We start from the raw sequence: 26815 nt of genomic DNA, 5'->3' as shown, positions 1-26815 counted from the left end.
AAGCCAACTTCAGGGAGTCAGGAAGGAGACTGGAAAACAGGAATAATAAAGTCAGTGTAAGGAAAGTCAACCGAAGCCATGGCAGGACGGCTCAGTCTTACGGAATGTGTGTCTTGTAGTATGTGGAAAGTCACAGATGCTCCTGGTGTCCTAGATGGCAACATATGCGGGAAGCATCGCCAGCAGCATAACTTTGAGTTTGGGATTTCAGCGCTCAAATGACTGCCGGAATTACTGTTAACCACCAGCAAGGCTGAGAGCTATATAGATAGCACGTTCAGAGAGATGGTCACATGACAACTTAGGAGCCTGGAGGCGGAAAAGGAATGAGTGATCACGGGGTAGTCTGTGAAAATCAGGCAGCGAGTGCACGAATCCCCTGCAATCCTTTTCACCAATCGGCGAGGGCATTAATTCCTTGGAGGATTGCAATCAAAGCCACATTTTTAGCAGGGGAAAAAGAAGAGGGAATGGGCAGTAGTGTTCTGCATTCATTAGTCAGGGGAACAGACAGGTGTTTTTATAGCCATCGATGTGACTCCAGGATAGTAGGCTGCCTCCCTGGTGCCAGGGTCAAAGATGGTTAGAGAGGTTGCAGGAGGAGCCTAGGGAGGATGATTAGTCAAAGGTTGTGGCCTACCTTGGCACCAAATCAGGTAGGAAAGGGAATGAGGTCCTGAAAGCCAACTTCAGGGAGTCAGGAAGGAGACTGGAAAACAGGACCTCTAAATCAGTAATCTCAAGGTTACTTCCAGTCCAATGTGTAAATGAGTGCAGAAATAGGAGAATTGAGCATTTAAATACATAAGCTTGGGAAACAAAGGTGGGCTTCGGATTCCAGAGACATTGGACCGATTCTGGGGAAGGTGGGACCAGTGCAAGCTCGATGGTCTACACCTTTTTGCCACATAAATGAATTGAAAAACATGTCTGAACTGTTGAGGGACCTGAATGCTAAGCTCAGCTTTCCTCAGAACTGATCACGAACATGCGGAGCTTTCCATTCCTTACCTGACCTAGTGCAAAAGTTTCCCGAGAAGGTGTCCTCTCCCACCCCACCTCCCTGTCTCTGCTGCCTTCCGAGCAAGCTGCAAGTTAAGCAAGCCCTTGTTGTTCTTGAGGAGAAAGCAGCGTCCCCACCCCTCCCTGGCGAGAACATTGTGAAGTCACGGAGCGGCGTGTCGGAGTGACAATGGGAACATGCAGAGCGTGACAGGAGGGCAATGTGCCCGTGCCTTCACCTGGCTCCAGTTTCACTCCCATGGAAACTGAGAATTCTCCAAAAGCAGCAGCAGGCGCCTAGCATTACAATTCCCAGCACAGCCGCTCAGTTACTATGGTGAGTCCATCCAACATGTTTAACCATCCATTTCCAGGCAAGTCCGACGAAGCTCCAACAAGCGCGCTACAAAATTGCATATTTATCTACACAACGAATGGCTTTGTACAGTATTTGCGTTTATCAAATTCAGACTACCGCGTTGACTTTGTATTTTAATACAAATAACATATAAATGGGCGAATTCACGCATCAAAATTTAAATGTAAAATGTGGCATTGTTTCATTAGATAATTGTTCTGATAATGCAGCTCTAATGACTGCTCCCTTTCCAACAAAAGATATTTGCCAGAGTAACTTTTCATGAACTTTGCTTTTATTATTAAGAACAGAGTCGTTTTGAAAGAATGATTTCTATACATATGCAGTAACCCATTCTTTTATATACCCATGAACTGCATAGTACTTGCCTGTACGCCCACTGTAATTAATATCCAAATCAAAAACTAGTGAAAGATATGAGAGTGATTCTTAGAGTCCACTTTACATTTTACAATAAAGTCAGAAAGCCATATGGCGGGCAATGACTGTTTTTTCGAAGGGTGTTCTAAATACTTGGTAATCCTGATTAGTAAAAAATGCATCAAAGCAGATTAGTCTTTAGAGTAATTCTCATTAGTTCTTCAGGCCCACTATAATTCTTGCATTTTGTACTGCAATTTCTCTTTCTCAGTCTTTTGACTAAGATCAAGCGTCAGATCAGAACCATAATCAGGTGCAATGCCTCTTCTTGTCAGCTTGGGTCTTGTATGTTTCTCTTGTGGGGACCATGAATTGGATTCAATTTGAATTGGTTTTTGGAGCAAATAAGGAGGTGGATTAGGGCTTACCTTGCCCTCTCTGTGGGCTTTGTAACCTTAAGAAAGGAATAACATTTTAAAAATATATTTTAAAATAATGTGGATGGGCTGTATTCAATTTTACATCCAGTGAATATTGGCTTAGATTATGTTACAATACAATTAGAATGAAATCCAGGGTTTTGAATAATGTTACAAGCGGTGAGCAATTTGAGTGGTGGTTTACAGAATAATCTACATCTAATGTTGGTGTTATAACCATGTTCACACTTTGAAGAGGAATTCATATTTTCAGATTTGATATAAATGATTATATCTTTCACTACTGACCTATGGTTGTGAAGCATGTCATGTGATCAAGTAGTAATGGTTTAAAATTTACGTTGCTGTACTGCAACTATTTAGGAAAGTCATAAAACAATTTAAAATATATGTCAATATCGATCTTAAAATAGCAGACAATTAAATTTGATGCAATTTATGAAGTGATTGTACAGTTTCAGCTTGTGGAGTTTCAGAACAGTGTATATGTGCTTTAGTTGAGATTAGTTTGAGACTGGATTAAGCAAATTGATTCTGCTGTTTGCACTGTGAAGCTTGAGATAAATCTTGCAGAGTAATCATTCAACATGACACTGGGCAGTCAACTGAAGTTACCAATATTCAGTATAAAAATGGAAAAAAAAATACTGTTAAATGTATCGGACTCCTATAATGCCAGCTGATTGCAATGTTGTGTTGGTAAGCACTTGCATTTTTAAACTGAATTTCTGGTATTGTAGATAGATCATCTGTACGTACAGAGGATGTTATTGGTCATTTCTATTCGTTACATTTTAATTAATCAAACAAACAAGATTTATATTGAAAGGTTGGTTAAAATACTTAGTTAGAATACCATGTTTACATGCAGCTTGTAAAATGCTAAATGTTAAATTAGAACAGTGTTTAAAAAATCCTTTTTTCTTACAAGCGCAGTCATTGTCCTTTAGCTTAGGCAGTGTTCAGAGTTGCAATTCTTGAAAAATGTACCACTCAGTATTATTTCTTTGTTAGTAGTAATACTATATCGTATGTGATTCTAAGACCTTGAGAATTTTACCTTCCATAATTTGCTAGTCCACTATAGACATTTTATTTTCTTGGGAATTGTAGGTGTGATAAAACAAATTATTAACTCCACATGTTGGAGTGAGACTGTCAAATTTGGTCATTCAAATTAAAAGTCTAGTAAATTCAAAATGATTTATTCCTAATTTAACCATAAACATGAAACATGAAGTGCAAACTTCCTTTCTTTGAAGTTGTAATTTATGGTTATAAAATAATCTTATTATAATATTACTGATAGATTGCTAAAGCAGTGCGATACTGGAAGTATATTGGCTGCAAAATTCCCAGCAATTACACTGAATAGCCCCCTCCAGAAAATGCTAGTTTGGTGGGCGAGCACTTAGTTTCCATGGAAACAGTGGCAAGCACCACCAGTGGATTATCTCCAGCCCCTTCTGAGCTCAGATGTCTGACACCCAATTACAGCTGGGAGTTTCTAACTCTGATCCATCTAAATCCTTCTTGGACAAATAAAAACAGAAAATGCTGGATCAATTTAGCAGCTCTGACAGCATCTGTGGAGAGAGAAATAGAGTTCACGTTTCGAGCCCGTATGACTCTTTTTGAAGAAGAATTTCCTATTTACCATTTATATAGATGATCTGGAGGAGGGAACCGAGTGTATGGTGTCGAAATTTGCTGATGACACCAAGATTAGTGGAACGGCAAATTGCGCGGAGGGTGTGGAGAGTCTGCAGAAGGATCTAGATAGGCTGGGTGAATGGGCCAGGAACTGGCAAATGGAATTTAATGTTGGCAAGTGCGAGGTGGTCCACTTTGGTTGGATTAATGGTAGGAAGGATTGTTACTTACATGGCGAAAAACTGCAGCAGACGACGGTGCAGAGGGACCTTGGGGTCCTTGTGCATGAGTCGCAAAAACCCAGCCTGCAGGTGCAGCAGGTGGTCAGGAAGGCTAATGGGATGCTGGCCTTCATAGCGAGGGGGATTGAATATAAAAGTAGGGAGGTCTTGCTGCGGCTGTATAGGGCATTGGTGAGGCCACAGCTGGAGTACTGTGTGCAGTTTTGGTCGCCGTACTTACGCAAGGATATTTTGGCCTTGGAGGGAGTGCAGAGGAGGTTTACTAGGCTGATACCGGAGTTGAGGAGGTTGAGCTATGAGGAGAGGCGGAATAAACTAGGCTTGTACTCGTTAGAGTTTAGAAGAATGAGGGGAGATCTCATTGAGACATATAAGATGATGAATGGGATGGATAGGATAGAGGTGGAGAGACTCTTCCTGCTCAGAAAGGACAGTAGGGCTAGGGGGCACAGCCTCAAGATAAAGGGGGGGGGTGGTTTAGAATGGAGTTGAGGAGGAACTTCTTCACTCAAAGGGTGGTGAATCTCTGGAATTCTCTGCCTGTTGAGGTGGTGGAGGCTACCTCGCTAAATATTTTTAAGACGCGGGTTGATGAGTTTTTGATAAGCGAGGGGATTAAGGGTTATGGGGAGAGGGCGGGAATGTGGAACTGAGCCACGACAGATCAGCCATGATCTTATTGAATGGCGGGGCAGGCTCGAAGGGCTATATGGCCTACTCCTGCTCCTATTTCTTATGTTCTTATGTTTATGTTCTTCCTCCATTGTGTTAAAATCTCAGTCTTTTAAGATAAAACCATAAAATACAAATAATGTATATATGGACTCAGAAAGTTAATTCTGTTCTACCATTAAAGAACTGTGTAGCATGTGCTGTCAATCCCAATATCATTGTCGTGAAAAGTAAGAATTATATTTTTACAGGATAGCTTTATCTTTTAGAATACTTTTTCATTGTATTCATAAATATTGGTTTGAGTGTTTCAGAATGATCAAAATGAATGGGATATTATTGCAATATTTTCATTTCCCTCTTCTGTAGATATTTGAAGACACTTGAGTAGTTTTGCTCTAAGACCAGGTATGTAAAATGTTTAAAAGTACAATTTTTATATATTATTTATATTTTGGGGTTTTCTTTTTAAAAAACTGAGATCTTAACACAAGCGAAAGGGGTACTTGAGCCCCACTCGCCATACTTGCGAATGCCGGCAGGGGCTCAAGATCCGGAAGTTGCAGACCTTGTAGTGAGAATGGGTGTGAACCTGCTTTACATGCACTTCAATAAACTTGAATCTCATTAACCCACTCCATCACCGAATAATGACACTGCGCCCTGCCTGGTATATTGACACTGCGTTAATGTGACATCATATTGGTGCAGTTTAGAGCAGGTTCATCTCGATGTAAAGCCGTTGTGAGGTTCTTCCCAGGGGAGTAAAGATAAGTATTGCCTCTGGGTGAAAGGGACACGGCCAAGCACTGGCTTGGCAATGCACCTGGCACTGCCCTTGGCACAGGTTGGCATTGTCAGATTGTTGCCATGCCCATACAGTGCCTAAGTGACAGTGCCAACATGTGCCAAGGGGTGGGCCACATTGGGAATCTCACAGAGGGTGGTTGGAAGCAGGTGGAGGAACAGTGGATGCCAACAGTAGCCATGGGGAGGGGGGTAATGATTGGGAGGGCAGAAAGGGCCAATGATAAGGGGAGTGGAGAGAAGAGAAGCGCCAACACTGATTGTTGATGGGGACGGAAGATCCTGAGACATGGGCTGGGGGGACAGATTTATACATGTTCTGACTGGGGAACCATCTTTAAAAGACACTCCGATTTCTGAACAGTGGGGTGTTGCTGGCATGTTGAGGCCCTGCCCCCTGCGTGATGGTGTGAAACACACCCCCTTGATTTTTTTTTTGGCAGAGCGTCATAGGCCTGGAGAGAAAACCGGTTGGTTTCGTTGGAGAGAAGCATGCCAGTTTTCTTGCTGGAAGCAACACACTGATTTGATTTGAGTTGATTTAATACTGTCACATGTATTAACATACAGTGAAAATTATTGTTTCTTGTGTGCTATGCAGACAAAGCATACTGCTCATAGAGAAGGAAACGAGAGGGTGTGGAATGTAGTGTAACAGTCATAGCTAGGGTGTAGAGAAAGATCAACTTAATGCAAGGTAAGTCCATTCAAAAGCCTGATAGCAGCAGGAAAGAAGGTGTTCTTGAGTTGGTTTGGTACGTGATCTCAGACTTTTGTATCTTTTTCTGAAAGGAAGAAGGTGGAAGAGAGAATGTCTGGGGTCTTTAATTATGCTGGCTGCTTTGCCAAGGCAGTGGAAAGTGTAGACAGAGTCAATGGATGGGAGGCTGGTTTGCGTGACGGATTGGGCTACATTCATGACATTTTGTAGTTCCTTGAGACTTGGGCAGAGCAGGAGCCATACCAAGCTGTGATACAACCAGAAAGAATGCTTCCTGTGGTGCACCTGTAAAAGTTGATGAGAGTCGTAGCTGACATGCCAAATTTCCTTAGTGTTCTGAGAAAGTAGAGGCGTTAGTGGGCATGGGGGGACCAGGACAGGTTGTTGATGATTTGGATACCTAAAAACATGCAGCTCTTGATCCTTTCTACTTTATTCTCGTTGATGTAGACAGGGACATGTTATCCTTTACGCTCCCTGAAGTCGATGATATAGTGACCATATTTTGATAAGATTTCACTTAAGAAAGCACACCCAGGCACTTCCTAGCATTGCAAGAGAGAAAAAGGAAACACCAAAAGAGAAATTAAAAGCATGACCCAAAGCTCATTTAAAGGTTGAAGTAGGGTTACATTCTCATAGAATTACAGCCCTTACTTATGGGCAGGATTCTCTGGTCTCCCTGTGGCGTGCTTCTTGCGGTGATAGGCAATGTGCCACTTGCCAGTGGCAGGATTTCTGGTCCTGTCACTGTCAATGGGAAATCCCATTGACTCCACCCTACTCTGCTGGAAACCATGCAGTGGGAGTGGAGCGTCGGCGGGACCAGAAGATGCCACCGGCGTGAACAGCTGGAAAATTCCAGCTTACAGCACAGCCAACCCAACTGATCCATGTGAGTATTTATGCTTTACATAAGCTATCTTCCACCGCTCTTCAGCCAAACCTATCAGCTTCTTCTTCCTCTCTCCATTGTGTGCTTATCAAACTCCCCCTTATATGTCTCTCTACTCAGCCAGTCCTTGGGGAGAATTTTATGTTGCCCTGTTGGCATGTTTGCAGTTTTTAAAAATTGCACAGGTGGCCTTCTTGCTGTCCTCCTGTCCCTGACCCATTTACAGTTTTACATGGGAAGAACAAAGCCTAAAGTGGCCTTTACATTCTCGCCACAATTGACGCCCACGTGCGGACAACACTGTTCTCCTAAAGGGCCACTTCCCACCTTATCTCACTTTTGAGGCTGATGGAAGTTATCCAGGAGCAGGGAGGAAACCTGACCCTGGTCAGGCCTTGGACAGAAAAGACAGATAGTCTCCCTCAACTGCCTCCTCTTCACATCAGGTAACACTTGTCAGAATGTTAAAAGGCAGCAGGGCTGCCGTGATCAATGAGAATGAATTCTCTGCTGACTGGGTGGCAGAACAGGAAACTCAACAATCCAAAAAATCCTGTCCCTTTTGTTAGCAAGTTGCACATCCTTTTGTAAAGAGGTTTATCCTGAATTCCACATTGGATATGTTGGTGATTATTTTATATTTGCAGCCCTTAGTTTTGACAACCTCCACAAGTGGATGCATCTTCTCGACATGTACCCTATCAAACCATTTTACAATATTAAGGGTGGAATTTTTCCCAAAATTGCACAGAGGAAGCGCCCTCGAGTCTACACTCTCTCCATCCAGAGGATCGGCAAAAGGGGCTCAAGCTCTGGCAAAATGGTGGAAATCGCAAATTTTGCCAGTGAGATTGCAATCTCCGATTTTTGCTGTTCATCGCTGGTGGCGTAATCAAGTTCATGCGCATAATGGGCGTGTACCTGATTACAATACATTTAAATACATTAGAATAATATTACAGATCCCACCTTGCGACGTGAACCCCATTTACCATAGATTCATCCAGTTGCGAACCTGTCATGGGGATCCCCCCCGGGAGATGCTGGCGATGACTGTTGGTTGGGGAAGGTATGCCGGCGTCAGTTGCATAGGTGACTGTTGGGGTAGAGGGGGGGTAGGTAGTGAGGGTGTGGGAACGCCGGCTTTGATTGTAGTGGGGACATCGGCAATGATCAGGGGACGGGGTGAGAGTAGTCTGGGGTCAGAGGTTATTTTTGCCCCTCGAAATTGCATTGTGAAACACGCCCCCCTGTTTATTTTCACAAAGTGCCATGACATCTGGAGAGGAAACCTGCCTGGAAGTTTCTCTGATGATAAACACCCCAGTTTTCAGTCAGCTCCTGACACTTCCCCATCTTTGGGTAAGATTCTGCACAGAGAGCTGGATCAGGTGAGAAAAGCTGTGTGACACACATTGGCTTCACAGATATCTTTTGTCACCGATCAAACACCCCATGCAATTTCAAAGTGCTGGTGTGGATTATAGGGACGAGGCCTAAACTCACTGGCAAAGCACCTTTTTTGAAGGGCCTCTGATCTCAAAGCTGTTATAGGCCCCCCCCTCCCGAAAATAACCGGGCCATCGATGGGCATAGGGAATAACCTCACCCTCACCCAAGAAGGGCAACTCCCCTGTATCCTGTCACTCTCCCTTTCACTCCAACATCTATCAACTCCCCCCAGTACTTAAGGAAACAACCCCACCCCACCTTGGGGCGACACAGAGTGCCTGCCTCTGGCTGTGCCAACCTGGCACTGTTGGTGTTGCCTGACACTGCCCTGCCATGACCCTCACCACTTGAAGGCTATGCTCACCTCTGCATCCCTATTTCCAAAAGCCAATGGTGATTCCCGCTGGCATGTTATCATGCTGGTGAGGGTGGCTGGAAGTAATGGCGTTAAACCATTGAAAGGTATTTAAATACATTCAAATCAAAGGAAATCAAGTTCATATCAGCATGAACCTGATTACATCGCAGGCAGCGGTGATCTCGAACTGAGATCTCACTGCCACAAATCCTGTCATGGCCCCCTCACAAGTTTAGTGGCCACAATGGATTTACACCTGTGACAACTGAGCCTGAGAATTACACCCTAAATATCTTGATCAAGCCATCACCCCTCTACTCTCTCCTTTATAGAGAAACAAGGACCACTTGTTCACCCCTTCTTGATAAGTATATCCTGTCATTCCTGAAAATTCTTGTCACTCTATTTTGCCTTTTGCCCAGTGGCTTTCAGTGTAATTATTATCTTGTAAAGGTGGCACGATTGCTTTGCTGCCTCACAGTGGCAGGGACCCAGGTTCAATTCTGACCATGGATGACTGTCTGTGTGGAGGTTGCACACTCTTCCTGTGTCTGAGTGGATTCTCTTCAGGTGTTCTGGTTTCCTCCCACAGTCTAAAGCTGTGTAGGTTGGATGAATTAGCCATGGTAAAAGTTTATGGTTATAGGAATAAAGCAGAAGAGAAGGCCTGGGTAAAATATTCTATCTGAGAGTCGGTGCAGACTTGGTGGTCTGAATGGCCTCTTCTATACTGTAAGGATGCTATGATTCTAGAATCTGACATTGCCTGATGACGAGATCTAGAGACTTGTAGGATTGTACAATAACTGTTTACAACATGTAACTATATACATGTATACATGATAAACTCCTGACTTGGTGCAATCTCCAGGCTGACTTCTACCAGACTCACTGCTACACTTGATTACATCATGTGATTCTCAACATTATAATGTGGGCAGTAGTTTCCTCAGTTCCGCATTAACCCTTCGAGTCCTGAACGCTCTAATATCAAATCTCCCCCAAGTCCTTATGCAATTATATTTAGAATATTTACATGCTGTCCTTCTCCCCCTAGTTTCTGAATTTACAGACTCAGATGGTCTGGCTTTCTGACTCTTCAGATCTTCTTTTCAAGTTGCAAGGAGTGGTACTCTCAACTGTTTTTGGCTGACACTGTTGGTCTTGAGTTGAAGTTGTCATATCTGATACTCTGGTATTTCTGACACTCGGGTGTCAACATCTAGTTCACTTCTTGTGCGTCTCAGTGTTGTATTTTACATTATCGACAACCTGTCTTCCTTTCTTGGCATATCTCTCTCCTTCTAGAGGGAATGTTTGCTCTGTTCATTAATGGAGTGGTTTTGTCTTTTCTTTTTCAGTGGAGTCCATTATGTTCTTCCTGGAAGTTAAAGGTTTATCTCCTTTTTGTTTGTATCTTCCTTATCCTTGAGTTTAACATCTAATGCTGCGCTCTGTACTTCATGTGCACTTGTGCCCCCTCCCCACTGAGTATTTTTTCTTGGGAACTTGATGGTTGCTTCTCTTCTGCTTCAGGATCAGCTGCATGTTTTGCATGCCAGGTTGAAGCTCCAGTTTCATTGCTGCAGTTTTTCCTAGTTTTGTGGTGGTGACTGTTTGACATTGAAGTTTGGAATCAACCTTCTGCTGCTGCTCCTTGTCCTCTGTACCTTTTGCTTTAAGTCTGCTGGTACCAATCTGCTGGTTTGGCTGGTGGAATGATGCCCTCTGCAAAGAGTGAGAACTGTTCCAAACTGAAGGCCCAGTTGAGATCATCAGCACTGGTGTGTACCACTCGGGACTATCAAGTTCAGTGTGATTGGCTACGCCAGCTGTTTTGATGCCTTCTGTCAATTTTTACTGATTTACCTTCAAGTAGCTGTTTCTGGACCATTTTTACTAAATCAAACTTAAATACATTTTTATAATTGAATGTCTATTTTTACCTTGTTAGATATTCTGGTGAATATTGACGTAATGTGACCATTTAATATTTTTTGTAATTTTACTGTCATTGCTTGTGGGGTGGCATAGTGGCATGGTGGTTAGTACTGCAGCCTCAGCACCAGAGACCCAGGTTCAATTCCCAGCTTGGTCACTGTCTGTGTGAAGTTTGCATGTTGTCCCCATGTCTGGTTGGGTTTCCTCCCACAGTCTGAAAACCCAAACAGGTGCCAGAGTGTGGCAACTAGGGGAATTTCACAGTAACCTCATTGCAGTGTTAATGTAAGCCTTACTTGTGACTAATAAATAAACTTCTACTTTAATTTATTATGTGTGTTCCTTAGTGACACTATCTATATCTTTATTTTCCTTTTGTCATTTAGGTATTTAGTATTTCTTGTTGAAGTCTTTGTTAATTTAGTTTTGTAGTTTCTCTTTGCTTTCTTGCTTCTTTGACATCATTCCAATAACCTTTCAGTATTCCATTTTGTCATCCTCTCCATTATTGTACATGAACCTAGAGTATGTTTTTCACTTCTGTTTTTGCACTTTCTTTATCTCTAATATTATGGCATATGTTTGGTGTTGATTTCTATTTTGTTGCTGTATTGCAGAGCGCTGATTAGTGGAAGATGGCTGAGGAAGAACCTTCAGACTCTGAAGAAGCCCAGATCTCCAAGTATGAGAAGCCTACAACTCCTCGTGGATTCCAAATTACAAGTCCTGTTAAAGCGAAAAAGATATACTTTTATAAAAGTGGCGACCCACAGTTTCCTGCGATTAGGATGAGCATCAACAATCACATGTTTAAGACATTTGGTTCCTTATTAGATAATTTGTCTCAGAAGATTCCGTTGCCATTTGGGGTACGGACAATTGCCACACCTCGTGGTAGCAACAGTGTGACGAGTCTTTCAGATCTTAAAGATGGACATTCTTACATTTGCTCCGACCAACGGAAAGTAAAACCTATTAACCTTGAGCTAGCTAATCGGAAACAAGACCCCTGGTTTATTAGCAGATCTTATAATCCTGAGGAGCTTGTATCACGACAGATCAGACAGAAAGCCTCCAAGTCATTTCACGCGGACTTAACACTAGCCACAGGAATTCCAAAGAAGCTTGTTGTTTTCAGAAATGGTGATCCTAGTTTCAGACGTAATCTAATTTTGAATAGGGACAGAATGCAGAACTTTGAGGTTCTACTGTACCATATTAGTGAGCTGATGAATTTTCCTGTACTAAAGTTGTACACCACAAGTGGGAAAAGGGTAAGTAGATGCTATTGAAAAGTATCTTGTACATAATTTGGAATGCACTTTCTTGGTGCTTCAGGAGTTTGTGGGAGACTCAAAAAATGCAGCCTTTGGTAAGAATCAACATATATCCCAGTAATAAAAGAAGTGAAATCTTCAATGTGACAATACAAATAGATAGTAAATTCCTTACTGAACCAATAAAATAACCTGATAAAAACATCATTTGAAAATATGAGGAACAGACACAATTCTGTAATATTACAAACAGTAAGAGAAAAAAGGACAAAGAACAAAAAACTAACTTCTCGATCCCAGCTAATCCAAACCTGGTGCAGCCCATGTGCACCATTAATTCTATACCCTAATCATGCACATGAAAGGAGTAAAAATTAGATGTAAAAATCTTGTATTCACTTGGGAAAAGGATACTGTGGATTTTAATGTTGCAGCCATTCTGTTCAATTTTATTTGGATAATTTGTCAAACAAAATAATATTCAGATGCATTCATTCATTCATCAAAAGGCATGTCCTAGCAATTGTTTCCCAAAAGTAGAAGTAGGCTACTATTTTACAAATAATTCTTAATGAAATTACATTTTATCAGTAAAAGAATTTTTTTTGCTTTCTGAAACCATGGGCCCGATTTTGCCATTTTGATTCTAAGTGCTGAATCTGGGCATGATTCAGATCTGACTTGGAAACCCTGTTCTCAGGTGCCCCCTTATGCACTCAGCCTGAAAACAAAAAGTCAGGAAAGTGAATCAAGCTGTGGATGGAGCCTTCACCTGTGCATGCAGAGTATTGAAAAACGCTCCCCTGGCACATCGCTCCTGGGCCACAAAAAGCATAAAAATGGCCAGAGAGCGATGGCCCCCACAGACATTGCCCCACCCTCATAACATAACTGTCCCCCTAATCTACTCACCCTCCCCGCCCCCAGTGATCACCCACAGAGCAGCAGCGGACCCCACCTGTCCCTGTCCCCCGTGCCCTTCCCCCCCCTCTAATAGAGATCCATCTGGTCCTCCTCCTCCACCCCCCCCCCCCACCAAAGAATGATCTGACCCACCTCTAAACCACCCCCCCACCAGAGATGCATTGACCAGCCTCCTCCTCCTCCTCCCTCCCCCCCCCCCATCAAAGATCCCTCTGGCCTGCCCCTCTCCCTCCCACCACCGATCTGAGTTAGAGAGCTGCTGGAGTGACCAAAACTGGCCTTTGCCGAGCATGACTGTTTTGCACCGAATCTGGATGGGCGAATGTGATGGTATTTCCTTTACAGGTAGGTTTGGGCATCCAGCTCATTAAGTTGATTTAAGTGTACGCAAATGCATTTAAATTGACGTCACGCATGGTGCTGATCGTGGCCATTTTCGAGCCTTGGTAAAGGGGGAATTGGCGCAGAGGTGGGTGCGGATCACGCTATTCACCTCACGCTCGACTTTACCAAGTTTTCGCACCCGAAAACAGGCGTGAATGGTAAAATTGGGCTTCGTGGATGTAATCCTTTTTTAAAAAAGTATGATGGCATGCCTGCATGCTGAATGCTGTCCCGTTTTCAATAGGACTTGGGCATCTTTATCTTTAAAGAACTTATAGTTACAGTAGATCAGGATAGAATAGGCTTAGTTTCATTGAATTTAATTTCATTTCATTTCGAAAGGCCAGGTGTTAAACAAATAAAGGTTGATAAAATTGTGTGAAGGAGTTGTATTTTATGCAATAATGCACTGTGCTCTAATGTTTCCTCATGCGGGATAATCTAGAATGAGAGGTCATTGTTTTAGGATCAGGGCTGGCAGATTTAAAACTGAAATAAGGAGGAACTACTTTCAAAGGGTTGTGAGTCTGTGCTTCAGTCTAGAAGATTGCTATCTCCAGAATGGCATCAAACTTCAATTACCATTGTGGCTCTGACATTATTCCAGGCCAGGAAGTATCTAGGGTATATTACTGTTGTTACAATCAGAACATTTACAAGAGATCTTAAGTTCAAATCCCGGTTGACAATCCTTTCCATCACTTGCTGATGATTGAGAGTAGACTGATGGGGTGATAACTTGCCAGGTTGGACTTGTCCTTTATGTAGACAGGACATATCAGGCAGTTTTCTATCCTGCCGGGTAGACTCCAGTGTTATGGCTGTATTGGAGAAGCTTGACTAGGGGCATAGCCAGTTCTAGAGCACAAGTCTTCAGTACTATTGCCAGAGTGCCTTCAGAGTCCAAGCCTTTATTGTATCTAGTGCCTTCAGCTGTTTCTTGATATCACTTGGAGTGAAGTGAATTGGCTAAAAACTGGCTTCTGGGAAGCTAGAGACCTTTGTCGGGGGAAACTAAGATGGATCATCCATTCGGCACTTCTGGCTTAATATTGTTGCAAATGTTTCAGCCTTATCTTTTACATTGATGTTCTGGGCTCCTTCTCCATTGAGGATGGAGATACTTATGAAGCCTCTTCATCCAGTTAGCTCTTTAGTTATCCACCAGTATTCGTGATTGGATATGGCGGAACTGTAGAGGTTGCATTGGTTATGGAATCAAATGTGTATTTGATGAAATACGTTTCTGAAATTCCGAGAAACAAAATGGCTTCATGTGTTTCAATCACAGAAAACCACAACTGCTTTTGGAGATTGACAATATTTATGTCTATTTGATTACTTACTTAACACATCTGGAAGCTGAGAAGTTTGGGAAGCAACTCAAATTCTATCACGTCACGTATTAATGCTATCTGTAAAAAATTGCATACAGTATACACTTTCTTTAGATTTTAACTTTATTTTCTGTATTATTATAGCGTAATGCTACTTTCACACAAGTGCTTGTTGTGCTTAAAAACATTTTTTTGTCATGCCGAAATAACTTTTTCATACAGGTGTTGCCCTATACCATGTGGCCAAGAACCTTCTCAGTAACCTTAACTTCCAAATCCATTCAGGGCAACTGAAACCACCAGCTCAAACATTGTCTGATATTTTCATTTGCAAAGATATGATCTTCTAATGTTGGAATATTGATTAATTTAACTTTTTATTTCTTACATATCTTTATTAGCCTATTCCTGCTCACAATCAAAAACAAACAAAAGATGGTAGGAAGGACTATTACTTACGTGGCGAAAAACTGCAGCAGGCGGCGGTGCAGAGGGACCTCGGGGTCCTTGTGCATGAGTCGCAAAAACCCAGCTTGCAGGTGCAGCAGGTGGTCAGGAAGGCGAATGGGATGCTGGCCTTCATAGCGAGGGGGATTGAATATAAAAGTAGGGAGGTCTTGCTGCAGCTGTATAGGGCATTGGTGAGGCCGCAGCTGGAGTACTGTGTGCAGTTTTGGGCGCCGCACCTGCGCAAGGATATTTTGGCCCTGGAGGGAGTGCAGAGGAGGTTTACTAGGCTGATACCGGAGTTGAGGGGATTGAGCTATGAGGAGAGGCTGAATAAACTAGGCTTGTACTCGTTAGAGTTTAGAAGAATGAGGGGAGATCTCATTGAGACGTATAAGATGATGAATGGGATGGATAGGATAGAGGTGGAGAGACTCTTCCCGCTCAAAAAAGACAGTAGGACTAGGGGGCACAGCCTCAAGATAAAGGGGAGGTGGTTTAGAACGGAGTTGAGGAGGAACTTCTTCACTCAAAGGGTGGTGAATCTCTGGAATTCTCTGCCCGTTGAAGTGGTGGAGGCTGCCTCGCTAAATATTTTTAAGAAGCGGGTTGATGGGTTCTTGATAAGAGAGGGGATTAAGGGTTATGGGGAGAGGGCGGGAAAGTGGAACTGAGCAGTGACAGATCAGCCATGATCTTATTGAATGGCGGGGCAGGCTCGAAGGGCTAGATGGCCTACTCCTGCTCCTATTTCTTATGTTCTTATGTTCTAACAACCCAGCACGGGAAACAGGCCCTTCGGCCCAACGAGCCCGCGCCGCCGCATCCTCCTACACCTACCCTGCCCTGCGTGTATGCGAGTGGAACCCCTAACTTAGCCAGATTCAGGGGAGAATAGTGTCAATTTGGTATACCAGTCAGCCTAAGAGCACATCTTTGGGGTGTGGGAGGAAACCGGAGCGCCCGGAGGAAACCCACGCAACCACAGGGATAATGCGCAAACTCCCACAGACACAGGCCCAAATCCATGTATCTGCACAGCTAGCAGTGCTAGTCACTGAGCTGTTGCGGCGCCCGTCTACCGGTCCAGGATCAAGCACACACACCGACACGAAGTACTAGGCCACTCCCGGAACCTCCAAGAGCAGCCCACGTACGACCCACCGTGTGCATGCCCCTTGTTTGACAACAAGGTGGACCTCCACCTGCGGAATAAAAAGACAAAAATGTTAACATACAAGTCTGCATTTCCGGTGTCTCCCAATTGTATCAAGAGATAACTATTTTCATTTACGCAATTCAGCATTTGTGAGCGACCGTTTCCCCTTTGGCATTTTCTGAAGGGTATTTAATTAATTTATTTGTAAGCGACTCAATTCTAGACCCAATTCCTCTCTCTTTGGGGATCACATTTAATTTGCACTTTGAGAAACACACATTTCTTGAATTAATTAATGTATTAAAGAGTTCAGTAAATTCCACTCCTGACTTTGACACAAAAAACAAGGATGCCAGATACATTTTAATCTGATTTGTCCCAATTTTTCTTTGTCTAAAGCATTACCTTTAAATGAATCTCAATTTAATTATTTCATGTATTGCTAGAATTTATTTTCAATCCAAATTATTATCACTCAGATCCAATTCATGAACTAATTCCTCTTCTTTCAAAGCTGTTTGTAATTTAATACTTTGCAGAATCTATATCCCAGCCCATCTGATTTCCCCAATTAATTTCTCTGATGCCACTTTTATTTAACTATTTAGCAAGAACATGAGTTTCTACAATTATTGATTATGAAACAATTAATAAAATCATATGGAATTTATTGCACAGAAACAAGTTGTTTGGTCCAACATTCGCCAGTTTCTGTGGTTGACACAAATCTTCTCCCATATTATTTCATCCCATCAAAATAATCTTCCATTTCTTTCTCCGTCATGAACTCAGTTGGCTGACCCTTAAATGTGCCTCTGTTTTTACCGTAACCACTCAAATGATAGAGTTCTACATTCTCACCACTATGAATAAAGAGGATTCTTCTGAATTTCTTGTTGGGTTGCACTTACAACCTCTTGATTTGGATTTCTCTTCAAGTGGTAATATTTTCTACACATATCCCCCATTGCTTCACCAATGACCTTCCATCCATCAGGCCCACGCTTTTCTGTTACATCTTTGAGTAATGATCACAAATTATAATGCAGCTCCTAAAATCTATTAATTTGCTAATAATTGAATAACAAATTGCAATTCACACTTTGTTGTTTCATGTTGGTTTTCCTAATTGCAAGGGGGAATGGAGTATAAAAGTAAGAAAGATTTACTGCAACTGTGCGGGGCATTGGTGAGACTGCATCTACAGTAGTGGATACAGTTTCAGTTTCCTCCCTAAAGAAGGGATATACTTACATTGGAAGCAGTTCAGAGAAGTTTCACAAAGCTGATTTGTGGAAAGAAGGAATTGTCTTATGAGTAAAGAATGAACATACACATGAACATGTGTATGTTCATTCACAAGTATGTGAATGAACATACTTCATTCACGGAAGAATGAAAGATAATCTTAATGAAATGTTTAAGATTCTGAGGTGTTGTGAGAGGATGGATGCTGAGAGGATGGTTCCCCTTGAGGGGGGGAAATTTTTAAAATGGAGTTCTCCATTTACGATTGAAATGAGGAGGAATTCCCATTTTCAGGAGATAATTAGTCATTGGGATGGTCTTCCCCAGAGAGCAGTGGACACTGGATCATTGAATATATTCAAAATTGAGTTAATCAGATTTTTGATAGATGTGTCATGTGTTTGATGCCTCTGTTACTTATACTCTGTCTGATTGACACTTATATAAGATTGTAAAATCAGTAGTTTTTATTCAAATAATGTTTGTGAATAAGTGTTAATTTTCTCAGTAGTTCCACGCTTGCCATTGTTATTATATGGATCATTGGTTACATCCATAGTGAATACTGGATAAATGGATATGGAAGTGGCATGAGTTGGTATCGATTTGGCATGGAGAGTATGAGGAGTCATGGAGTGTGGCTGGGAGAATGAGTTGGTGTTGAGTTGACATTGACATTCTGGAAAGATCCCATCAGATTGGAAATTAGCAAATGTAACTCATCTGCTCAAGAAGAGAAGGAAATATAAAAGACGATTAGCCTGTCTTTGAAAAAATAATAGAAACAATTGTGGAGGACGTTATATCAGAGCACGCAGAAAATTTTAATGCAATCAGGCAGAATCAACATGGTTTTGTGAAAAAGAAATCATATTTAATTAAATTAAACATGATTAATTAATTTATTAGTGTTCTTTAAGGAAGTAACAAGAAAAGTTGTGGTGTACTTGGATTTACACAAGGCATTTCACGATGTGTTACATCAAAGGTTACTACACAAAATAAGAGGTCATGGTTTAGGGGGTAACATACTGGCACAGGTAATGGATTGATTATCTAACATGAAGCAGTGAGTAAATGGGTAATTCTTGGGTTAGCAAACTTTAGCTAGTGAAGAGCCACAGAAATCTGTACTGGGGCCTCAACTATTTGCAATTTATATCAACGATGTGGATGAAGAGACCATATGTAAGTTGCTAAATTAGATGATGACACAAAAGTAGATGAGAGAATAGGTTGTGAAAAGGATTTACTTTTCGAAAGGCTGTTGAATCCAGACTATGGTTCATGACTTCTGCGAGGGCTCATGAACCATGAATTATGGAGAAGTTGGCCAAACTCCATGAACATTGTAGTATCTAGGAGATGTTAACCTGTAATGGAACTGGTTAGGTCAGGAGTTCAATTGCCAGGACCGGGAATCGGGGTGGGAAACCCAGAATCTGGGTCCTGCCTGCCATTTTTAAGTAGCTTTTGAGTTATCCCATCTCTGCAAAAATCCAAGCCTAAGTCTCCATTGTTTTGTGGATGTCGGTTTTCAGTGTCATCTAAAAGTTTTATTGCATTCAGAATTGCATTTTTACAATGGCTGCAGTTTCTTTTTGGTTTGCAATTTACAAAACCGTTGCATTAAAGAACCCAAAATGAACATATGATCATCTGTAGTTAACAAAGCTCTGCCCAGCCATCTGTTATTTCTTGTGGCATGCAGCATATTTATAGTACTTTCGAAGTATAAAGGATTAGTGAGGTGTGTGAACAGGATGTCATAAGCAACAAACCACGCAGCTCAGCAGATGGTGTAAGGATTGGTAATTAAAAGGAAGGAATATGTAATAAATTAGGAAAAAAACGGCATGGTTGTACACTTGCACAGCCTGACATCAGATAGTGAAGATGAAAGGCTTCTGCTTTACCACAAAAAACCCAGAAGCATTAGGAGTACATTCCATAAGAATGCCGATTGTAAAGGAACATGTATAAAGAACGTTGAATCAAATTTTTTTACTCTTTCATGGGAAGTGGGTGTCACTGGCAAGGCCAACATTTGTTACGCATTCCTAATTGCTCTTATACAGAGTGGCTTACTTTGAGGTCATTTAAGAGTCAACCACATTGCTGTGGATCTGGAGTCACATGTAGGTCAGTCCAGGTGAAGATGGCAGATTTCCTTCCCTGAAGGAATTATTGAACCAGATGGATTTTTATGATAGTCAGCAATGGTTTCATGGTCATTATTAGATTAATTCCATATTTTATCCAATTTGAATTGTACCATCTGCTGTGGTGGAAGTCAGAGCCAGGTCCCCAAAGCATTGCCCTGGGCTACTAGTCCAATGACAATAACACTATGTTATAGCTATATTGCTGCTCATATGGAAGTTGCTTTTTAGGATAACAGACAAATAATCGACACTGAGCAGGAGGGAGGGAAGGGAAATTGCATTTTAAAGTCAAAAACCTAGTCAAAAAATTAGAATTCAGGAAATCATTGAAAGTCAGAAGAGAGGTAACAAGATGGAGGCATTGCGGGAGAGAGGAAGCATAATTTGTGAAAGAGAAATTAGCAATAATGGAGCAACATAAACTGAGAAGGAGTAGATCATTTTGCTGCTTGAGTCTGTCCACCATTCAGTGAAATTGTGGCTGAACTGTGACCTAATGCTATATGTCAGCCTTTTCACCATATCTCTTCACATACTTGTTTCCTAATCTTTAGTACACTCAGCTTGACTGGTTCAGTATGAGAGGAGAATCTGATAAATAAAGGCCATACAATGACTATAGTGAGGCAAGTAGCTGTGGAGTCATGAGACAGCATGGAGGTGAGGTGAGGAGAAAAGATGTTTGAGGAGGACTAAGTTAAGTTGATGTATACAAGATTGGAAATGGTTTGTGTTAGATTGTCAAATTATATATAAAAAACAAGCAATATAAGGTTACAAAAATCGTAATTATATCCAAAGCATGAAAAAGTTCTGATATCTGACAGCAATTAAAAATGTAGTTCTCAGCAGGACATCAACATTGAGTTGTATATGAAGTTAAACATTTAAAGTTATGAGTATTACAGAATCAATTTGCATTTTAGGCTCATTAAATTTCATCTGCCATTTGTCCATCCATTAAACCAGTCTGTCTATATCCTCTTGAAGCCTATCACTAGATCAAGAAATCAGTGATCCTACTATTGACCTGTAGGGGACACCCCCACTGTAAACACTCCTCCAGGTGAAAAACAGTTGTTCACATTACTCCTGCTTCTTCTCACTGAGCCAACTTGGAGTCCATGTTGGCACAATCCCTTTTATTCCATGGGTTTTGACTTTGACAGGCCTATTCTGAGGCACTTTACCAGATGCATATTGGAAGTGCATGTATAGCACATCAAACACATTACATGAACCCTTCCTGTTGTTTCATTAAAACACTCAACCAATTTAGTTAAATACAATTTTCCTTTAACAAATCCATGCTGGCTTTCTTTAATAAATCCACATTTGTCCATTTGACTGTTTTCTCCACAGATTATTGTATCTAAGTACTTTCCTACCTCTACCATCGATATTGAACTGACAGGCCTGTAATTGCCAGTCCTACTCTTATGCTCTATTTTCAAACAAGGGTGTACCATTTACAAATCTTCAAGCCTTTGGCAACACTCCTGCACCCGAGGAGGATTGGAGCATTATGGCCAGTGTTTCCACAGTTTCAACCCTTGTTTCCCTGTATCTTCCAGTTCTGATGACTTACCATCTTTAAGTACAGCCATCTTTTTTAGTATATCCTCTTTATCAGCCTTTTAGCTCACCCAGTGTCTCAACTGCTTTCTTTATAATTATGACTTTGATAGCAGCTTCTCCCTTGTGAAGAATGGGTAGGATTTTCCCCCACCCACCCTGCCCCTCAGCATGTTTTCTGGTGGCCTTTTGCAGGCAGCAGGATCATCCAGTCTTGCTGATGATCTTCCGGTCCTGCTGATGTCTATGGGATTTTGCATGCCCACGCCCTCCACCACTGGGGAATGTGCTGCGGGGGTCCCCATCAGCAGGACCAGCCATTTTGATGGCAGGAAGGGGCAAAAAATTTTGGCCCTTATTGTGTCCACCATGCCATCTGCCTCTATGCATAAACCTCCTTATTGGTCTTTTACTATTCTTTTATTTTTATGTAGCCTATTGAAGTCTTCTGCATTTTTTTTAATGTTAGTTTCCAGTCCTTTCTTGTACTGTCTCTTTGCATCTCTATCATTTTTCCATTTCCCCTCTGAATATTTTATATTCGGCCTAGTTCTCATCCACCTGATGGCTGTCAAATGCATCCTTTTTCTGCTTCATCTTCATATTACTGGTTATCTCTTTCATGATCCAGGAAGCTCTGTCTTTGTTTGCCCTACCTTTCCCCCTCAAAGAAATGTACCTCAACTATACCCGAGCCATCTCCTCTTCAAAGGCAGTCCATTGTTTCATTATAGTTACACCAGTAAATCATTGATTTCAATTTACCTGGGCTAGCTCTTTTCTCACCACTGAAATCAGTTTTCCCCCACATTGATTATAATAATTTTGGTTGCTTCTAGTACTTTTTCATAGCGATCCTAAACTTTTAATACTATAATTGGCCCCTGAATGTTTCCTCCACTGGCACTTGACCCATCTCATTCCCAATATCCAGCAATATCTCTTTCCTCATTAAACTGGAAACACACTGATCTAGAAAATTCTCCTGAATACACTTTAGGATCTCTTCCCCCTCTCTGCTTTTTGCACTATTACTGTCCCAGAACACATTAGCGTAGTAAAGTCCCCCCTCCTATGTGGTTTTGCATCTCAATATAATTTCTTTGATAATTTGTTCTTCTATGTCCTTCCCACTAGTCAGTGGTCATAGAATGCACTGAGTAGTGCAAGATATCTCTCTTGTTTCTTAACTCTGACCAGATAGATTCTGTCCTTGATCCTTCTAGGACCCTGTTCCAGCACATTAATACTAATTCTGTGTGCCTTCTCTATTCCCATGAGAGATGATACTTCAGAGTTACAAAGAAAGAGTCTTTGCAACATATTGGATGCGGGGGAAGATATTGAGTTTAGGATTGTGGTCAAAACCTGTACCTATTACATTTCTTTGATCATCATTTATTTCTCAACAATACTAGACATATAAAGGTAAACGTTTGGTGTTATTCCGACAGTCCTTGCCTGTACGTTAAAGTGCCTCGGTTTTGATTGTTTCAGATTGATACTCTTTACCCAGTGAGGTATAAGTTTGAAGCTGTGGTTGCTGCTGGCCGAGAGGGCTATAGGCTGAGGAAATACGTTGATTCAAAGTCACCACCAATCTCCACTCGCGTTCAGAATAAAAATGTCAGCAGAACAGAAAAGAAAGGCCGTAAGTCTCTTTTTCTTTCATCCATATACGTGATAATAGTGTTACAAATAAACATTCCTACTCTGTTATACTTTTTTCCCCAGCCTCATTATAATGGTAATTTCTACAATTGGGAGAGTAGGATTCTCCACAAATATGATCGGTGTTGTCTCTCAGCTTGTCCACTAGGGGAGCTGCTTCCAGGATTTGCATCGTCTTGGTTGCTAAGTGATCTGAAAAACTGAACTGTCTTGGGGAAGAATGATAGCAGTCCAGCCACTCATCCCAGTTTATAACCAGCTATTCCAACTTTACAGTTACTAGTCACATGGAAAATTGCATTTTTATTTAAAGATTCCAACACTTGAAATATTTTAATTCAAAACCTTGTGGATCTGCTGTTATACTCCACACGGTGAATTTGGAAGAGGAAAGTAAGATTTTCCTCGCTGCTGACAGTGAAGATGTACTTGTGGATCAGAGTTTTGGAAAATCAGGTGGATCAGAGCACGTATCTGCAGGAGAAGACAGTCAATTTATCTGTTATTTTCAAGGTAGGAAAGTCAGACGGGTTCCTTCCTAAGCATGGTCTCCCGCCTGCCCAGTATTCTAATATCTGTTGTGCTTGAGCACAGGGGAACCAAGCAATTTAATATATGCATGAGCATCGATGTGCAGGAACAGATAATTTCAACAATTATTGTTTTTAACATGTTGTCTCATGTTAGGCAGCACAGCATCACAGTGGTTAGCGCTGCTGCCTCACAACGCTGGGGACCCGGGTTCAATTCCTGGTTTGGGTCACTGTGCAGAGTCTGCACATTCTGCCCGTATCTGTGTGGGTTCCTCCAGATGCTGTAGTTTTCTCCCACAGTCGGAAGGACATGCTGGTTAGGTGCATTGGCCATGATAAATTCTCCCTCAGTGTACCCGAACAGACACTGGAGTGTGGCGACTAGGGGATTTTCACAGTAACTTCATTGTGGTGTTAACATAAGCCTCCTTGTGAGGAAAATGAATAAACTTAAACTTGAGAAGCATTGGAGTAAGCCATTTAGCCCCTTGAGCCTTTTCCACGAGTCAATGAGATCATGTCTAATCTAATTTACAATATTGCTGCTATTTGTTGTGATAGAATTTGCAAATTGTGTGAAATGATTTCCTTCTTCAAATAATGTGCCTGTTTAGAAAAAAAAGAGTTACCCCATTGATTTAAGGAATTGATTTTTCTAAGTTTGCTTTTCTGTTGGGGAACAATCTGCCAACATATTGGAAAATCACAAACAGCATACCTGATATTTGCTGCTGATGGTCAAACGTATTCACTGCCAACACAAGCTCAGGAGATGACTCCCAGAGTACCACTCAAATACAATTACCATGTTGATGCAGTGATCTATCATCTATTGCCAACACTGAATGGTGGCAACATTTCATAGGAGTTACACTTTAAGTGATACAGTGAGCATAGCTATATATGATCTCATGACCACTTAAAGGAGAAAAGAGAAACTGGAGATAAATATTAAAATATAGTAGAATGAGATGAAAGATAAATATGGTTAGCTCCCACTGGACATGGTTGTACTGAAGGTGGTACTGAAAATTAAGTTGCAAAATGCAGAAGACATGGAACTCAAAAGAGATCAAGAAATGCATTATCCATGGATACAATAGTCAATGAACTGGAGAAAAAAAACAGTTGTACTAAAAGAAGATCACATACATACCCTGGTTTTGAGGAAGAACTCAGCTAGTGAACCCACAATTGAGGCAGAGATCAATTAACAAAATGCTACTGCTTAAGAAAGAAAAGAGACCCTGAGACATACTCACCCTTATCCAAACTCCCTTTCCACCTCCTCTCCCAACCTCCTTATCTCCATTTATCTTCCAGCTCTCTCCAGCCTCATCCTTTCTCTTCCCCTTCTTCTATTGTTTTCCTTCCTTCCTTCAAGGTTTCCTCTTTTCCTTCTACTCATTCTCTCCTCCTCACATCCTCTCTACCCCACATGTTACCCTCTTCCCACTTGCCTGCTCCTAATATTTTCCCTTATCACATCTTTTACCTCCCCCTTCCCTACTCTTCCCTCTTCTACTCTTCCCTCTTTTTACCAAAACTTTTTCCTCATTCATCCTCAGCTTTGCCTTCCTCATTCTTTTTTCCTTCGCTCTCTCTCTTTTTTCTTTGCCCTCTCTCTCCCACCCTTTCCTCCTTTTCTGTTTTACCTTCACTCTCCTTATTATGTCCCATTCTCTTCCCTTCCTGTCTCTTCTTTACTCCCTTTTATACTGTCTCTTCTTTTCTCCTCACCTGTCCCTTCTGCTCCCGAATCCTTATTTTGCCTCATTCTACTTTCTTCCATTTATTTTGCACATTATTTTCCCCATTGCCAGACCCCTTCTTCTTCTCCCTATCTTTCTTCCCCACTCTCCTTGCTTTCTTTTCTTTTGCCACAACCCTCTTCCCCCCCTTTCCCTCCCTTGCCTTTGCTCTCATCCTTTCTGTCCTACTCACTCCTTCCTTTCTCTCATCGAATATTTCTCTCTTCCCTCTTCTATCTCACTCTCCTCCTCTTCCCTCCTCTCTCCCTTTTCCAACTCATCTAACTTCTGCTCTTCTTGCCTTCTTCCCTTTTTCCCTTCTCGCTAATCTTTTGTCCTTGCTCTTTCCTTCTTTTCCTATCCATTCCTTTGCCTGTCTCCCCCATACCACCCACTTCTCTTCATCCTCTCCTGTCCTCCTCCTTTTCCCTATTTCTTCCCTTGCATTTATTGGGCAGAATTTAATGGGTGTTCGGGAACGAGTTGGGAAATAAGGAGGCCATTGGTTAAGGGTGGGAGTTGGTAGGAGTGTTGGAATGCCCTTCACCTTTCCAAAATTATGAAATTCTTTGTGATGGGATAGGTCAAGAATGACTTTCCCACAGTGAGGCTACCTGAAGCCCTTAAGTGGCCACTTAAAGGCCACGCAAAGGCCTCTAGCTGTTGCCACTGGCATTTTATCTGTGCTATGTCATAAGGGGAGACTTGGTAGCCTCCTTGCCAACTCAGGGTCTGGGTAGGCCAACCTTATCAGGCATTCCATGGCCTGTGAAAACGACCCTTTACATCAAGGGCCCCACCCCACAGAAACAATCCTGTCACCCGTATCCATGCTGCTTCTCTGTGCTGGGTACAGTCGCAAAGTGCCCATCACTCCAGGAGGTACTGTAGGATTGACTGACATCATTTGAAAGTAGGGCCTCATCCCTAAGAAGGATGGGACTCCCAATGACAGCAGATTATCTGCCTGACAAGGGTGGAGTGACCCTTCCCTGCTGTACCCATGGCATTGTGCGTGACTCAGCATGCTCCTGGGACAATATAAAATTTCCCCCATTGTCTGTCCATTTTTTCACTTCCTCTGCTTTATCTCCTCTATCTCGCTGCTCTCTAACCTAGCTTGCCTGGGAGATCAGCTTTAGAAACATAACAGAAGTTTTAAAATCAAGTGCTAAAAAATGTAATCATGGTATAAGTGACCAATTTGTCATCCTGTGTTTGTTTACAGATCTCGAAAGGCGGGAGGGCATGTTAATAGAGTGATCAAAAAGGCATATAGGACACTTGCTTTTATCAATCAAGGCATTGTTTACAAAAGCAGGGAAGTCATGTTGAAATTGAATAGAACTTTGGTAAGGCCACAGCTGGACTACTGTGTGCAGCTCTGGTTGCCACATTATAGGGAGGATGTGATTGCACTGG

At 41.9% G+C, this 26815-nt stretch overlaps 1 protein-coding gene across 1 annotated transcript in view; it reads left to right on the top strand.

Annotated features, from left to right (window-relative positions):
* The first annotated feature begins 2762 nt into the window (after positions 1 to 2762).
* The window catches only part of LOC145346377 (oxygen-regulated protein 1-like), a 208018-nt gene continuing 183965 nt past the window's right edge, over positions 2763 to 26815 (top strand). Inside the window, exons 1-4 of the mRNA XM_080193537.1 lie at positions 2763 to 2880; positions 5118 to 5156; positions 11540 to 12196; positions 22936 to 23089. Of these exons, the coding sequence (XP_080049663.1) occupies positions 11558 to 12196; positions 22936 to 23089 (793 nt within the window). The 5' untranslated portion in view covers positions 2763 to 2880; positions 5118 to 5156; positions 11540 to 11557. The remainder of the gene's footprint in view (positions 2881 to 5117; positions 5157 to 11539; positions 12197 to 22935; positions 23090 to 26815) is intronic.

This window comes from Carcharhinus amblyrhynchos, chromosome 8 (assembly GCF_965287045.1).
Source record: "Carcharhinus amblyrhynchos chromosome 8, sCarAmb.v2.hapA, whole genome shotgun sequence".
In the NCBI taxonomy this organism is placed as follows: domain Eukaryota; kingdom Metazoa; phylum Chordata; class Chondrichthyes; order Carcharhiniformes; family Carcharhinidae; genus Carcharhinus; species Carcharhinus amblyrhynchos.
The sequence above is the reverse complement of the archived record's forward strand: the minus strand, read 5'-3'. Positions and strand labels throughout refer to the sequence as shown.